The sequence below is a fragment of the Bufo gargarizans genome, chromosome 4 (genome assembly GCF_014858855.1).
Source record: "Bufo gargarizans isolate SCDJY-AF-19 chromosome 4, ASM1485885v1, whole genome shotgun sequence".
Taxonomy (NCBI): Eukaryota; Metazoa; Chordata; class Amphibia; order Anura; family Bufonidae; genus Bufo; species Bufo gargarizans.
In genome coordinates, this window is record NC_058083.1 from 318293372 (window position 1) to 318309659 (window position 16288).

General features: G+C 44.3%; 1 protein-coding gene across 1 annotated transcript in view; it reads right to left on the reverse strand.

Annotated features, from left to right (window-relative positions):
- Positions 1 to 15263: 15263 nt before the first annotated feature.
- Positions 15264 to 16288, reverse strand: part of LOC122936134 (pantetheinase-like) — a 97469-nt gene continuing 96444 nt past the window's right edge. Inside the window, exon 8 of the mRNA XM_044292167.1 lies at positions 15264 to 15594. Within this exon, the coding sequence (XP_044148102.1) occupies positions 15487 to 15594 (108 nt within the window). The 3' untranslated portion in view covers positions 15264 to 15486. The remainder of the gene's footprint in view (positions 15595 to 16288) is intronic.

A 16288-nucleotide genomic window follows, 5' to 3' on the forward strand; every position in this document is an offset into this window, starting at 1 on the left:
TTTCCAGTAACAAAGCAAGGGTTAACAGCCAAATAAAACTCAATATTTATGGCCTTGAGTCTATAGTTTACATAAACAACTCATATGTGGTCATAAACTGTTGTACGGGCACATGGCATTGCGCAGAAGGAAAGGAATGCCATATGGATTTTGGAAAGTAGATTTCACTGGGATAATTTTAAGCTGCCATGTCACATTTTCAGAATTAATGGAAAATAGAGATTACATTTCAGAATTCACTTTTTGGCAGATTTTCCATTTTAATCCAAGGGTTGACAGCCAAATGAAACTCAATATTTATGGCCCTGATTCTGTAGTTTACAGAAACACCCCATATGTGGTCGTAAACTGCTGTACAGGCACACGGCATTGCGCAGAAGGAAAGGAGCACCATGGGTTTTTGGAAGGCAGATTTTGCTGGACTGGTTTTTTGACACCATGTCCCATTTGAAGCCCACCTGATGCATCCCTAGAGTAGAAACTCCAAAAATGTTACACCATTTTGAAAACTATGGGATAAGGTGGCAGTTTTGTTGGTACTATTTTAGGGTACATATGATTTTTGGTGGCTCTATATTACACTTTTTGTAAGGCAAGGTAGCAAGAAATAGCTGTTTTGGCACCGTTTCTATGTTTTTTTTTACAACATTCATCTGACAGGTTAGATCGTAGATCATGTGGTATTTTTATAGAGTAGGTTGTTACGGACGCGACAATACCAAATATGACCAGTGTCTCCACATTCTAAAAGCCGTAGTTTTATTTTTTTGGGTGATTGTCTTGTGTATGGGCTCATTCTATTCGGGATGAGATGATAGTTTGATTGGTTCTATTATAGGGTGCATATGACTTTTTGATTGCTTGCTATTACACTTTTTGTGATGTAAGGTGACAAAAAATGGCTTTTTGAAACCGTTGTTCATCTGAGGGGTTAGGTTATATGGTATTTTTATAGAGCCGGTCATTATGGATGTGGCAATACCTAATATGTATACTTTTTTTTTTATGTATTTAGGCTTTACACAATATAATCATTTTTTAAACAAAAAAAAAAATTAGTTTTAGTGTCTCCATAGTCTGAGAGCCATAGTTGTTTTCAGTTTTTGGGCGATTGTCTTAGGTAGAGTATGATTTTTGAGGGATAAGATGACGGTTTGATTGGTACTATTTTGGGGAGCGTATGACTTTTTGATCGCTTGGTGTTGTACTTTTAGTGATGTAAGGTGACAAAAAAATGTTTTTTTAGCACAGTTTTTATTTTATTTTTTTGACGGTGTTCATGGTTAGGCCATGTGATATGTTTATAGAGCCAGCCGATACGGACGAGGCGATACCTAATATGCATACTTTTTTTTTTGCTAATTTTTTTTTACTTTATTTGGGGAAAATGATTGTTTTTTAACTTGAAACTTTTCATTTTTGGGGGGGAAACTTTATTTTTTCAACTTTATTTTGCTTTATTTTTTGTCCCATTTTTGGACTTCAACTCTTGGGGGTCTGATCCCCTTTACAATGCATTACAATACTTCTGTATTGGAATGCATTAGCTGTATGTGTAATACAGTGTGTATTACACATACAGCTTCCTGCCTGTGAGATCCAGGGGGCTGGATCTCACAGGCTCTCCACCAGAAAGCAGCCCCCTTGCCTAAGGAAGGCATCGGGCTGCCTTCCATGCCATCGGGTCCCCGTCACAGCAGCACGGGGACCCGATAGCAGCTCCGATCCCCGCCCATGAAGGGTTAATGCACCGGCATCAGTGAATTCACTTATTCTGGTGCATTCAGCAGGGGTCCGGCTAACAGTGACTGCCAGACCCCTGCCACTGATCATCACGGGTCTTTAAGTCCCGGGCAGAAATGCTGTACATGTACGTCATGGGTCCTTAAGGGGTTAAGTTTTTTTTCTTCTATATTTTATTTAAGGCAGGCATGCTCAACCTGGGGCCCTCCAGCTGTTGTAAAACTACAACTCCCTCAATGCCCTCCTGTAGGCTGTTCGGGCATGCTGCCAGTTGTAGTTTTGCAACAGCTGGAGGGCCCCAGGTTGAGCATGCCTGCCTTAAAGAAAATATAGAAAAAAAAACTTTACTTTGCTACTTTGCTGCTTGGCTGCCATGTTTACTGTCCTCGGAATTACCAATTCTCATTTTGGGCGACTTAAACATCCCTATCAGCCTCACAGCTTCTATCTCTAATCTCCTATCTTGGCCTTTTACAACTTTCTAATTCTCAGACTCATAAAGACAGTAACACGCTTGACCTGGTCTTTTTCTGCTTTGCTCATTTTCTGACTTTACTAACTCTCCTCTCCTACAACCTTCTCTCTGACCACAACCTTCTCTCCTTCACTATCATAAATGCTTATCCATCTACTTATCACACATTTATAAATCTACATGTTGTGTACCCTCAGAAACTTTCAGACGCTATACAGACATCATTGTCACCAATCTCTTCCCTCTCCTGAATTGGCTGTAAAACACTATAATGATACCCTCAGAAGTACCCTGAAAGAAATAGTGCCCCCTACACTCAAAATCTCCAAACTGAGACTAAATAAATACTGGCTTACACCTCAAATTAGCTTTTTCCAGCAATGCTCCAGGAGTGCCAAATGCCTATGGAGAAAAACTCACACCCCAGAAGATCCTCTATTACAGATTTATGCTGACAAATTAACACTCTGCCTTCCACCTCGCCAAACAGACCTATTTCCATGACCCTGATCTCTTCACTTTCTAATAATCCAAAAAAGCCCTTTGACATTTTACACTCCCTCCTCAAATAGAAGACTGAAAACATTTAGTGGGAAATTAGCTCCCAGCTTGTAAGCGTCATCAATCTCCTTCCCTATTGCACCTTCTCTGGTTCACTTTCCATATTCAACTTAGAAACATAGAAACATAGAATGTGTCGGCAGATAAGAACCATTTGGCCCATCTAGTCTGCCCAATATATCTGAATCCTATGAATAGTCCCTGGCCCTATCTTATATGAGGTTGCTGGTTTGTGTGCGATTGCACACAGTAGGGTATTTGTTTGGCGCACAAAAGGACGACCTCAGACAGTAGATTTTGGTGAAGTGGCTGTTTTTATTGTTCAGTAGACAACGCGTTTCGGAGTTTATAACTCCTTTATCAAGTCTTAATCGGGCGTCAGCAGAGAGACAGGCCAGATGGCTGGAGCGTCTGGTTGTGCTGGGAACGCGGCGTTCCCAGCACAACCAGACGCTCCAGCCATCTGGCCTGTCTCTCTGCTGACGCCCGATTAAGACTTGATAAAGGAGTTATAAACTCCGAAACGCGTTGTCTACTGAACAATAAAAACAGCTACTTCACCAAAATCTACTGTCTGAGGTCGTCCTTTTGTGCGCCAAACAAATACCCTACTGTGTGCAATCGCACACAAACCAGCAACCTCTTCCCTCACAGTCCCTAGGAGTCCCTGGCAACTCCACATAAGGGACCGAACGGGTATTGGCAGCACCGACCCTTCCAAAACAACCAACGCCCCCTTATTTCTCCACGTGTACCTACCTCCACGGACGTTAAGCTCCAACCAGCACAACACCAAAAGGTGAGCACACTTCGACCATTACGCAGAACAACACAACCGCTACCCACCACCCTATGAGCGCCTCTCTCCTCTCTTTTTTCTCTCTCGCCAAACTGCTCTATCTTATATGAAGGATAGCCTTATGCCTATCCCATGCATGCTTAAACTCCTTCACTGTATTTGCAGCTACCACTTCTGCAGGAAGGCTATTCCATGCATCCACTACTCTCTCAGTAAAGTAATACTTCCTTATATTACTTTTAAACCTTTGCCCCTCTAATTTAAAACTGTGTCCTCTTGTGGTAGTTTTTCTTCTTTTAAATATGCTCTCCTCCTTTACCGAGTTGATTCCCTTTATGTATTTAAAAGTTTCTATCATATCCCCTCTGTCTCTTCTTTCTTCCAAGCTATACATATTAAGGTCTTTTAACCTTTCCTGGTAAGTTTTATCCTGCAATCCATGTACTAGTTTAGTAGCTCTTCTCTGAACTCTCTCTAGAGTATCTATATCCTTCTGGAGATATGGCCTCCAGTACTGCGCACAATACTCCAAGTGAGGTCTCACCAGTGTTCTGTACAGCGGCATAAGCACTTCACTCTTTCTACTGCTTATACCTCTCCCTATACATCCAAGCATTCTGCTGGCATTTCGTGCTGCTCTATTACATTGTCTTCCCACCTTTAAGTCTTCTAAAATAATTACTCCTAAATCCCTTTCCTCAGATACTGAGGTCAGGACTGTGTCAAATATTCTATATTCTGCCCTTGGGTTTTTACGCCCCAGGTGCATTATCTTGCACTTATCCACATTAAATTTCAATTGCCAGAGTTCTGACAATTCTTCTAGTTTTCCTAAATCCTTTTCCATTTGGCATTTCCCTCCAGGAACATCAACCCTGTTACATATCTTTGTGTCATCAGCAACTTATTCACAAAAGAAGAAATCTTTAGTATCCTCTCTTCTTCTCTCCCTACCACATGCACTACTGCTTCTATGTCCTCATACCTGCTCCAGTCTCTCTCCCCAGATGTCAATACCCACCTAAATAAAATATTCAAACTCTCTCTCTCTCTTCTGGGATATTCCCCTCCTCTTTCAAGAATTCTGTCACAATCCCATTATAAAAAAAAACACCTTGCCTTGACTGTGCAACTAACTATAGACCCATATTTAATCTCACCTTCATCTCTAAACTCCTGGAGTGCCTGGTTAATCTCACTTCATCTGCTATCTCTCTGCTAACTTTCTCCTTGATTCATTAAAATCTGTCTTCCACTCTATTTTATACTAAAATTCCCCTCACCAATGTGACAAATGAACTCATGACAGCTAGTGTAAATGCAATGGTGACCACTCTCTGGTCATTCTTCTGGCTCTCTCTGCAGCTTTTAACACTGTAGATCACCATCTTCTACTCAGCATGCACCATTGGACTCAAGTACACTGCTCTCTCTCTCGTTTTTCCTCCTATCTCTCTGGTGGCTCCTTCAGTATATCATTTGTTGGTTCTACTTCCTCTCCTCATTATCCAGTGGTAGGACCCCACCAATCTGATATATATCCCCTATTCTGTGGATAGAGAATAATTTGTGAAGCAATCACGGGGAGACGTCGGCCAGGGGGTCCCTTTAAGATGTTATCAGTGCTTAAAGGTTTGTTGTGACACCAGCTGCATTTCAGCAACGAGGGATTGGGTCCCCCTAAGTAGATGGCACTAGTGGTACCCAGTTGTAGGAATGCCAACGTGGTGTAAGGGTTGCCTATGGCGTCCCTTTAGGTGTAGCTGTGCACGTGTCACGGTGCTCCTACCTGGATACCCAGGGTCCCTAAGGTGTAGTCGCCCGCAGTCGTGCAAATACAGGGTGGTTAGTTGAGGGATTTGTAGAAACGATTAAGTCCAGACTTTGTATTAACATTGAAAACTGAAAGCTTTACTTGAATAAACTTGCATCAGGGAACAATCTTCCAACTTTATCTTGGTTACCAGCAGGCTTTGGCATAAGTTTTGTCAGGCAAACACATTCGGCTCAGCTACATCTGAACCTCTTTAGCTCTGCTGTGTGAATAGGATTAAATATAAACTTTTCCTTTCTGCTGAACTTAGCTTTCTGTAGTCTGTTTTTATCTTGATCTGTATCTTTCTCTTTGTCTTTTATCTTTATTTTGGTCTCTTATCTTTCTCTCTATCTTTTCTCTTTCTCTAGGGAACCTTTCCTCCTGGCTTCTGAAGCTCTTTGCTCTTTCCTCTCTTGTACCAGCAGAGCAGATGGTGCTCCACTGGCCTTGGCAAGGCCTGTCCAACAGGGACGACGGAGCCTGCTGCCTTCCCCTTACAGGGGGTAAGCTAGACTGACTTTCACTAACTAAAACGCCTCCCTCTATAGAGAGGGCTAGAATGGAAAGCAAGTTCCATTCCAGGAAAACTAGCTCCTCTAATACTGCCGCCATCTGCTGGTGAACCAGGCACATTACACTTTAACAGTCACAATACAAGGCAAAGAATATGCATATGATGCAGGACCTGGAAATCAATATATAAGATGATATTGGGTCAACCATAAGAGATAGTAGGAGGCACAAAGAGGTGGTAATACCACTCTGGGGTATTACATTCCCCGGCACTTAAGAACCAAGCGGCCCTGGGCTTGTGCTTGGGGTACACATAAATACCTAGATATGCTCTTAGGGTACCAACAAATAATACAAAGTGCTGCATGGAACTAGACTGACATACTAACATAGAAGACGGCTACCACTCAATAAATGTACTTCACTTTATTAAGTACTCACTTTAATCTTACTTATACTGCACAAAGCGCTCAATACTCCACGATTTGGCCTTAGTCGCATATGGAGCATGGGGGTGTTATGTACTGTAATCTCTCCAAATGGCATGATACACCCACAAACAGAAGGGTGGCTTCATCCTGTAATCCCTTCCAAACATGAAGGTCTATAAATAGCTTTTCGCATGGTCACATTGATGATCACACAGGTAGCTAACTACACATTTTCATTAAGGCGGTGCATAAGGCCTTAGGACTCAAATAACCTTGATCAACACAAGTCTTTCAAGCATACACACTAGGAGGATGAGGCTAGGCACTCTAATCTCTTCATACATAATAGCAGTGGATTACCCTCCGCGATGTTAGACCTGCTTGCAACTTTACCACTTGGTTTCTCTGGTGTAGCAATAGGCTATGCCACTCAGGAACCATTAGTATTCTGCATCCTCAGAGGCAGTCCATAATGAGCAACGGGGATGTTAGATGTGCTTGTGACGTACCAGCCGTCCTCAGGGGCAGTCCATAATAACTAAGCAAAGACATAAGGTGATTACTATCTGGTGAACTGAATAAAGTGCAAAGACCATAATCCATACAAAATGCACATAATATCACTTTGTTGTACCTGAAAGAGAATACACAAAATGGGCACAGTACTTGAACATTGCTGAAATAGAAAGATTAGTGCAAATCACAGTGCATATATAAAGACACATTTTTAATGCGATCAAGTGCAATAATATAAAAAAATCACATTATAGTCCATTCTTGAAGGTAGCGTGCACCAAACTTTAACTAAAGTGCAACAAAGTCCTTTGTACTCCAAGGAGAACAGCAATGTCATAGTTTGTAATCCACATGAGGCAATACTTGTAATCCACATAAAGCATAAAGTCATTTGTAATCCAAATGGGTAGTAATGTCATTTGTAATCCACATAGGTAACAATAATGTAGCAGCACAGGTTATGAGAACCGTTCGGGAAAGGGGCTCCCAAATAACCTGAAAAGGGGGAAAGAAAGAAAAATTCATGCAATTCGTGCGCAACAGGGAGGTTTAAATGCAGGTGATGGGGGAAGTCCTAACTCTCATGATCATCCGGGTAAGGGCTAAACCACGGATAACCTGCAAATAAAAATATATAAAACATGCCAACAGGCCCTCACCCTTCAGATGCAGTCCACAGAGTGGCTCCCAAAAGTCCCTGTTCTTTAATCAAACATATTCAGGAACAACAGATCTTTAGAGGAGGGACTTCAGGTCCTAGTCACTGCTAGAGCTTAAAAAGCTCATTTAGAGGACTGACCTGCCTCTGAAAATCCATCCGAGCTCAAATGGTGGAACGCCACTGCCCTCCTATGGCAGAACTGGGTATCACCCAGGTGGTGAATCTTTTTAGCTCTGTGGCCATTTTCTGTTTTAGTGGAGCAGCTTCTCCGGCCACGTCGAACGGGTCCAGAATTTCTGGATGAAGGGGTGCTGGGAGATAATCCTCACAGGTCAGGGATCTTTGGGCTGCCGTCTTCCAGGGCAGCTAAAACACCACTGTCGGTTGAACAGAGGTCATATTGGTAGTCACACAACCAACTTCACATGCTGGAGGCGCTGGCAAACCGTGAATGAGCGGCTCCAGCTCTGGTTGGGGCTTTTCCCTGAAACGGAGCATGCCGTCCGGTCCCTCCTGTAGGCAGCGCACTCTGCCGGTGGCTTTTGGTTCCTCCGGCCATTCCTCTGGTGCGGTCAGGGGTACCATCGGCTTGGGCAAGCACACCACCACCACCACCGGTGCAGTTACTTCATGGGGGTGTATTCCACCATGTCCCCTTTGTATAGATTGTGACGGGCTTGTGGGAGTTACGGCCGCTTCACTGAGCGCCAATTGACATACAATTCAAGTGCTGTTATGCTATCCTGCACAAAACCGGATCCCCTTCCCACTGAGAACCATAGGATGCTCCCAGTTCTCCTTTAATATGGGGTCCTAGGGCTGCGGCCGGTCCCACACTTTTATGGCCCAATCCTCGACCGCCCTCTGATACTCCCACATGTCAGAATCCCGAGCTGTAACTTCCTTGGTGACAGCAGGGTTCAGTCTCTCAAATGACCCATGTTTTCTTGGCGACGGAGTGGAAACTCTGGCCACCTCTGCCACACCAGCTGGCACGGGGAATGCCCACGGTACCTCGGAAGGGTGTAGCCGTACCTGCCACACATAAATCTCTCCAGGCTCGGCCTTAGCTTCGAGGTCCTCTCCACCCCACACCATACCGCCCCAGTCCGGCTGATGTAGATGCGCCATGTTGCTTTCACTTTTTCTAGCACAGACAGGAAATGAAGGAGGAGGTTCCATCTGGAAGGGGCTTCCACTTTCTCTTTTCATGCTGTAACATCGCTCACGGTGGGCAGGGCTAGACTTTCTCACTCTAACTGCGGGCATTCCTGGATTTTCCCGCTGTAGATGGGCATGAAGAAACTGCGCCATTACAGGCAAAAATGGCAGACTAACTCTTTGGACACGGGCGCGCAGCACCCTGCGCCGGTCGCTCCGCAATGAACACATCAAAATAGAAACTTTTCCTTTCTGCTGAACTTAGCTTTCTGTAGTCTGACTGTATTTCTGTATTTATCTTGATCTGTATCTTTCTCTTTTATCTTTATTTAGGTCTCTTATCCTCTCTCTTTCTCCAGGGAACCTTTCCTCTTGGATTATGAAGCTATTTGCTCTTTCCTCTCTTGTACCAGCAGAGCAGATGGTGCTCTACTGGCCTTGGTAAGGCCTGTCCAACAGGGATGACGGGGCCTGCTGCCTTTCCCTTACAGGGGGTAAGCTAGACTGACTTTCACTAACTAAAACTCCTTCCTCACTAAAGAGAGCTAGAATGGAAAGCAAGTTCCATTCCAGTAAAACTAGCTCTGCCAATACTGCCGCCATCTGCTGGTGACATCACTGAACACACTGCCGGGGGGAAGCTTTAACCCAGCAGTGTGTTATTGCACAGGGCTAGGGAGCGCATCGGAGCATGAGATGCTCTGATGCTAACATCAGAGGGGCTGCCTGGGTGAAAATATGAGTATGTCCGGGTTCAGCTCTGAACCCGGAAACCCCTTTAATAGTATCTGCTGGTGGCTGGACTATTGTACAAAACAAGCACTTTTTATCTTTTGTGTCACCCTTATCTCGTCATAGATTGTAACTAGGGTTGAGCAAACACCTGGAAGTTCGGGTTCGCTGGGTTCGGCCGAACTGACCCCGAACCCCATTGAAGTCAATGGGGACCCAAACTTTAGGGCACTAAAATGGCTCTAAAAAAGTCATTAAAAAAGCTAAAGGGCTGCAAAAGGAAGCATAAAAGGGGTAAGAGCAGGACAATTACACTACAAACAAATGTGGATAGGGAAATGAATTAAAATAACAGAATAAAAAAAAAGGAAAATATTAACGATCTTGAACTAGGAGGTGGAGGTCAAAGTGGAGTAGGAGGTTGAGGAGGCGGTGGACGTGGCGGTGTAGGTGTAAGCATTCGTGGAGGAGGAAGTAGCCAACGCAATAATTTTATTTTTTATAAATTTGGGAAGATCCCAAATAAAACAAGAGAAAGTGCGCTGGAGTCTAACAATAGCTTGGTGCAACCGGTATACTTGTCTATTCTGCACAAGGTACGGACAAGTCCTGTGGGATCCATGCCTGGTTCATTTTAATGAACGTGAGCTTGTCCACATTCGCTGTGGACAGGCGGCTGCGCTTGTCTGTGATCACCCCCCAATACCGTGCTGTACACACGTTTGGACAATACACTGGCCGCAGGGCAGGCCAGCACCTCCAAGGCATAAAGGGCAAGCTCAGGCCATGTGCCTAATTTGGAGACCCATAAGTTGAATAGGGCAGACCCATCAGTCAGTACATGTAGGCGTGTGTACACATACTGTTCCACCATGTTGCTGAAATGCTGCCTCCTGCTAAGATGTTCCATATCAGCTGGTGGTGCTGGTTGTTGTGGCGTGCTGACAAAACTTTTCCACATTTCGGCCATGCTAACCCTCCCTTCTGAGGTGCTGGCGGTGCCCCAGCTGTGTTGGCGACTTCTTCCTCCTCCTCTGCCTTCGCATTGTGCTTCCACTGAGCCCCCGGTGTCAGATGGGAATGCCATCAGCAGCGTGTCTACCAGCGTGCGCTTGTACTCGCGCATCTTCCGATCATGCTCCAGTGATGGAATTCAGGACAGCACGTTGTCCTTGTAGTGGGGATCCAGCAGGAATGCCACCCAGTAATCAGCACTGGTTAGAATGTGGGCAACTCGGCGGGCGTTGCGCAGGCACTGCAGCATATAGTCGCTCATGTGTGCCAGGCTGCCCAGAGGCAACGACAAGCTGTCCTCTGTGGGAGGTATATTGTCTGTGTCTTCTGTATCCCCCAGCCACGCTCCAGTGATGCCCATGAGCTGCTTTGGGTGCCACCCTGCTGTGAACACGGTTCCTCCTCCTTATCCTCCAGAACTGTGCCGTTGCTGGACAATTGTGTACCTGGCCTCTGTTGGTGCAGGAACCCACCCTCCGAGCTACTTGTGAATGACTGGCCTGATAACCATGGAAATGATCCCTCTTCTTCCTGTGCCACATCCTCTTCCATCATCGCCCAAAGTGTTTTTTCAAGGAGACATAGAAGTGAGGACTGCGTCAACAGCACTGGCCATGTTGGTGGAGTACTCGAAACAGTGCAACACGGCACACATGTCCAGCATGGAGGCACACTCATTGGTGGTGAAGTGGTGCTGTTCCGCAGAGCGACTCACCCGTGCATGCTGCAGCTGAAACTCCACTATCGCCTGCTGCTGCTCGCACAGTCTCTCCAGCATGTGCAAGGTGGAGTTCCACCTCGTGGGCAAGTCGCATACGAGGCGGTGAGAAGGAAGACCAAAGTTACGCTGCAGTGCAGACAGGCGAGCAGCAGCAGGGTGAGAACGCCAAAAGACGCACAGATGGACCGCACTTTCTGCAGCCTCTGACATATCGGGGTAATTTTTCAGGAACCTCTGCACCACCAAATTCAGCACATGCGCCAGGCAAGGGATGTGCGCCAAATCAGCTAGGACTAGAGCTGCTACGAGCTTTAGCTGATTATCACACACCACCAGGCCGGGCTTGAGACTCAGTGGCACCAATCACTCTTCGGTCTGTTGTTCCATGCCTGTCCACAGCTCCTGCACGGTGTGTGGGTTTTCCCCCAAACAGATAAGTTTCAAAACAGCCTGCTGTCGTTTCCCCCTGGCTGTGCTGAAGTTGGTGGTGAAGGTGTTACGCTGACCAGATGAGGAGGCGGTAGAGGAGGAAGGGGAGTAGGAGGCAAAGAGAAACGTCCTGCAATTATCTGTGGCGGAAGGACATGCGCCAAACTGCTATCCGCCTCATGCTCAGCCGCCACTGCATTTATCCAGTGTGCAGTTAGGGAGATAAAACGTCCCTGCCCGTGCTTACTGGTCCACATATCGGTGGTTATGTGGACCTTGCCACAGATGGCGCAGTGCACTGGGAACCACATACTGTGGGACAGCCACCACCATACGTTTTTTTAAAAGTCTCTGTCTCCTCCAGACGAAATAAAAAGATTTCAAAGGCCCGGAATTTTGAAATGCTGGCATTCAGGCCAGAGATCACGGGTGGGTAGGGGCGCACTTCCTCTTTCTCTCCAGTGTTTGGGAGATTGACATCTGAACGCTTCCATGGGACATTGTGGAGATGCTTGGTGACGGACGTGGTGGCGTTGCTGCCACATCCTCTGTTTGTGGGGTGGCAGGTGCCACTGTCACTCCAGAGGGGGAGGAAGAGGCTGAGAGTGCAGCAGAAGAGGGACCAGGAGGAGCCATAGATCTTTTGTGGTTTTTGAGGTGTTTACTCCACTGCAGCTCGTGCTTTGCATTTAGATGCAGATGGTACTCAGGTTTAGAACATTTATGCCTCGCTTCAGGCTCTGATTGCACAGCGTGCAAACCACTTGTTTCTTGTCGTCAGTACATTGTCTGAAGAACTGCCACGCCAGGAAACTCCTTAGAGCTGGTTTAGGTGTGCTCAGTTCCTGGGTGCAGTGGGCAGTAGCAGGCGTACTGGCTAGGGGATGGCCACTCTGCTTTTGAAAAATGCTCCCTCTTTTGCTGTGTGGCTGGTGCTGTGTGACCACCACCTCTTCCTCCAAACTGCACACGTCACTCGCATGACCTTGATTCCATGTGGGGTCTAGGACCTCATCATAATCCACATCATCTTCCACCCACTCTTCACCCCTGCCCTCCTTGCCGGTCTGCAGAAAGCCGCCACAGTTGGCACCTGTGTTTTGTCATCATCAGAGATGTGCTGCGGTGGTCCTCCCATGTCCACATCCTGAAACATAAGTGGTTGGGCATCAGTGCACTCAATCTCTTCCACTTCTGGAGCAGGGCTATGTGGATGGCCCTCGGAAACCCTGCCAGCAGAGTCATCAAAAAGCATAAGAGACTGCTGAATGACTTGGGGCTCAGACTACTTGGCTGATTTGCAAGGGGGTCAGGTGAAAGACAGATGCCCATTTGCTGCAGGTGCCAATTCTGCGCTTTCAGCAGGGAACCGGGTGGGAGACAATGTGAAGGAGCTGGAGGCACTGTCAGCTACCCAATTTACTATCGCCTCTACTTAAGGCCTCACCATTCGTACAGCGGTATTCGGGCCTACAAAATAACGCTGAACGTTCGTTCTGTCGCCTATGTGCACCTGAGGAAGGTGTTTCGTTTGGGCGTGTAGCTGGCACAGATCAACCACATCCTCTCCCTGCAACAGGAGCTCCACCAACCCCAGCAGCACCACGACCAGGGCAACGTCCCTTATTTGATGCTCTCCTCAGTCTTTGAGGTCACCCACTGAACTAACAGACAGATTAACTATATTATTTTCCCTGTCACGTATGCAGTGCAGGTGTACTTCACGCAATAAATGGGTATATGACGTGCACCTAACTAACAGGCGGATTAACAATATCAATTTCCCTGTCACGTATGCAGTGCAGGTGTACTTCATGCAATAAATGAACTATTATATTTGTTTTAGGGGTACAAACTACAATGTTGCATTGCACCCACACAAAAAACAAAATCACTGTAGGTCACCCACAGAATTAACAGATTTATGATTATCTTTCTGTGTCAGGGGTGCAAAGATGGTGTATTGCACCCACACAAAAAATAAATAAAAAATCGCACTAACACTGTCCCTCACTTCAGCTGCCTGCTTTCTGTCCCTTCACTATGAGAGCTGATGGGCAGTACTACACGTGATCCAGCTTATATAGAGGCTGGGTCACATGATGCACCGGCCAGTCACAGCCATGCCATTAGTAGGCATGGCTGTGATGGCTTCTAAGGGCACACATCTTAAAGGCTTGTTGATTGCAGAATTTCAGCAAGATTTATTAAATGCCTGAATGCCCAGCAAAGTTCGGGTTCAGGTCCAGGTACCAAAAATCGTACAGTTCGGGTTCGCTCAACACTAATTGTAACTCTTGCCAGCAGAGTCCTCATTCCTCTTGTTGTTATTGTTGATTTGTTTGTTGCTATGTAATGTATGATTTTGTTTGTACATGAACCCTATGATTGTAAAGCGCTGCAAAATATGTTAGCATTATATAAATAAAAATTACTATTATTTCATTGTCGGTTTAGCTGCCTTGGATGATTTCTTATCATTCTAACTCTTTTGTAATTCTAATAAGCTCTGAATGCCAAGACATCTGAACAAGCATGGCATGAAGTTTACAGCATGATGCACAGATAGAGGTGACTTTCCATCTAGGAAAGAGTCTATATACAGTGCTGCCCCTAAATATTTATACCCCTGGCAAATTTTGACTTAAAGTTACTTTTATTCAACCAGCAAGTAATTTTTTGATGAGAAATGACATAGGTGTCTCCCAAAAGATAATAAGACACTTTTTGCTCAAATGTAAATAAAAGCTGAGAATTGTTTTTTTTTTTCCCCCCACAATAATGCTTCTTGGACATCGTCTTATTATCTTTTGGTAGACACCTATGTCATTTCCCGTCAAAACATTACTTGCTGGTTGAATAAAAATAACTTTAAGTCAAAATTTGCCTGGGGTATGAATATTTATGGGCAGCACTGTAGGTATTGCAGGAAAGCTAGAATTCTTTAAATAAGACATTTAAAAAGCAGTATAGTTGGGAAATAAAAGGTTGCTTATAATAGACTCTGTTATGGTTCCACTTGAATTTTTTTTAGTATTTTGTGTAAAAGATTAGCTCAGTCTACAGTGAAAATCTTGCTATAAAAAAATACTACAACCCCAGAAAATGTCATTACAGTCAATAGGCATAGTTGACATTTACCAACTCTTCTGATATTGATGTGTGTGCACGATTAATCCCATTTTATATTCTTTATCCTGCATTTTTCACCATTTAAGCCCTTTGTAGACTCTATATCTAATTGGTAGTCTCTCCAGTGTTTTCCAGTGAGCAGAGATAAGCTATCATGTTTCCCATACACGACACAAAAATGAGATCCAGTTCACATATCTCTCTGTAGCACACCCTCAGTAAAAGAATGGGGGGGGGGGGGCATTATAAAGTACCACTGATTAGTGGAACTGTGAATCCAGTACTGGGATGAGACAGAAAACTTGTCTCTGTGGTTTCTAATAACATACATTAAAACGTTTTGTCATATAAGCGTATAACCCATTGGTCTATACGTTTGTTGAAAGTATAGTGGCCATTTACCGTAATCTTGTTTATTTTCAGATATAATTTACTGTGGTCTTTAAAACATGAAAAAAAAAAAACATACATGTGCACGGACTCAAAGGTACATAAAATCTTCTGAAAGACCGTAAAGGTAATTGTAGTAAATGTTGCCTAAAATAACATGTTATACGCATCAGTGCAATAAAGTTTATTGATCATAAATGTGGAAGATATGTTTTATATTATTTTATGATAATAAAAAGTGACCTAAAATACTTTACCACTGTATACATAAATTTTTGTTTGCCAAGAACATAGGATGAATCATTTTCACACATGAAATATATATATTTTTTTTTTTTACATTTGCGAAATGGCACAGAAAATTTCTTCTGACATTGAATATTGTATCTAGATCACTTTGAATTTGGGTCTTTTTGATACAATCTTCCAAACAGAGTTGCACTCAAAAGTGGATGTGAAGAAATTCCAGGTTTACTTACAAGGCGTCCATCCTTTAACACCTGGAAAAACAGAATCAGGACAAAAACTTGAATATTACAGTTGCTTCTTTGTTCCTATGTTCTGCTCACTTCTTTAATCTTAGATGCTGCATATGCTGTGAACTCTTTCTGGCTCTCCTGTATCCTTTTGTGGTATATAGAGCCCAAAACTGAATCTCATGTAAATGTGCATTCCCCAATAAAAAATGTATGATGATTATACAATCAAATCCAAGTGTGTTAGTCTAACGTGGCTGTGGTTCACAGTATGTGGGCCGTAAGACACAGGAATTGCACGTATGGCTCAACCAACACAGGTCCAACATAAAGAAAAAAAAACTCCAACATGGGCTAAGCAAACATTGTACCATAAGGCATGCAGAGATTTTGTGAGATGTGCCAAATTGCTCCCCATTTTGGTGCAACTTACACTAGGATGTAAGTGCGTTCAGATTAGTAAATGTGGACCACTGTGACCTGATTGCCTTTCTGGTACAATTCTTTTGCATTCTTTTAAATTGACTAATTCGCCAAAATGACCATCCTGTTTCTCTAAGTACAATAATTTACCTCCTCTCAAAGTCTGTTAGCTGGGCAAAAAGTGCGTTATAGAGGAATGTCTAGCAGTCAACAATCTCTCACCAAGATGTACAAAACTACCCAAAAGTAGCTTCTAACAGCCTTTTTATAGGGCAGCAGAAGCTTTTAGTTGGCA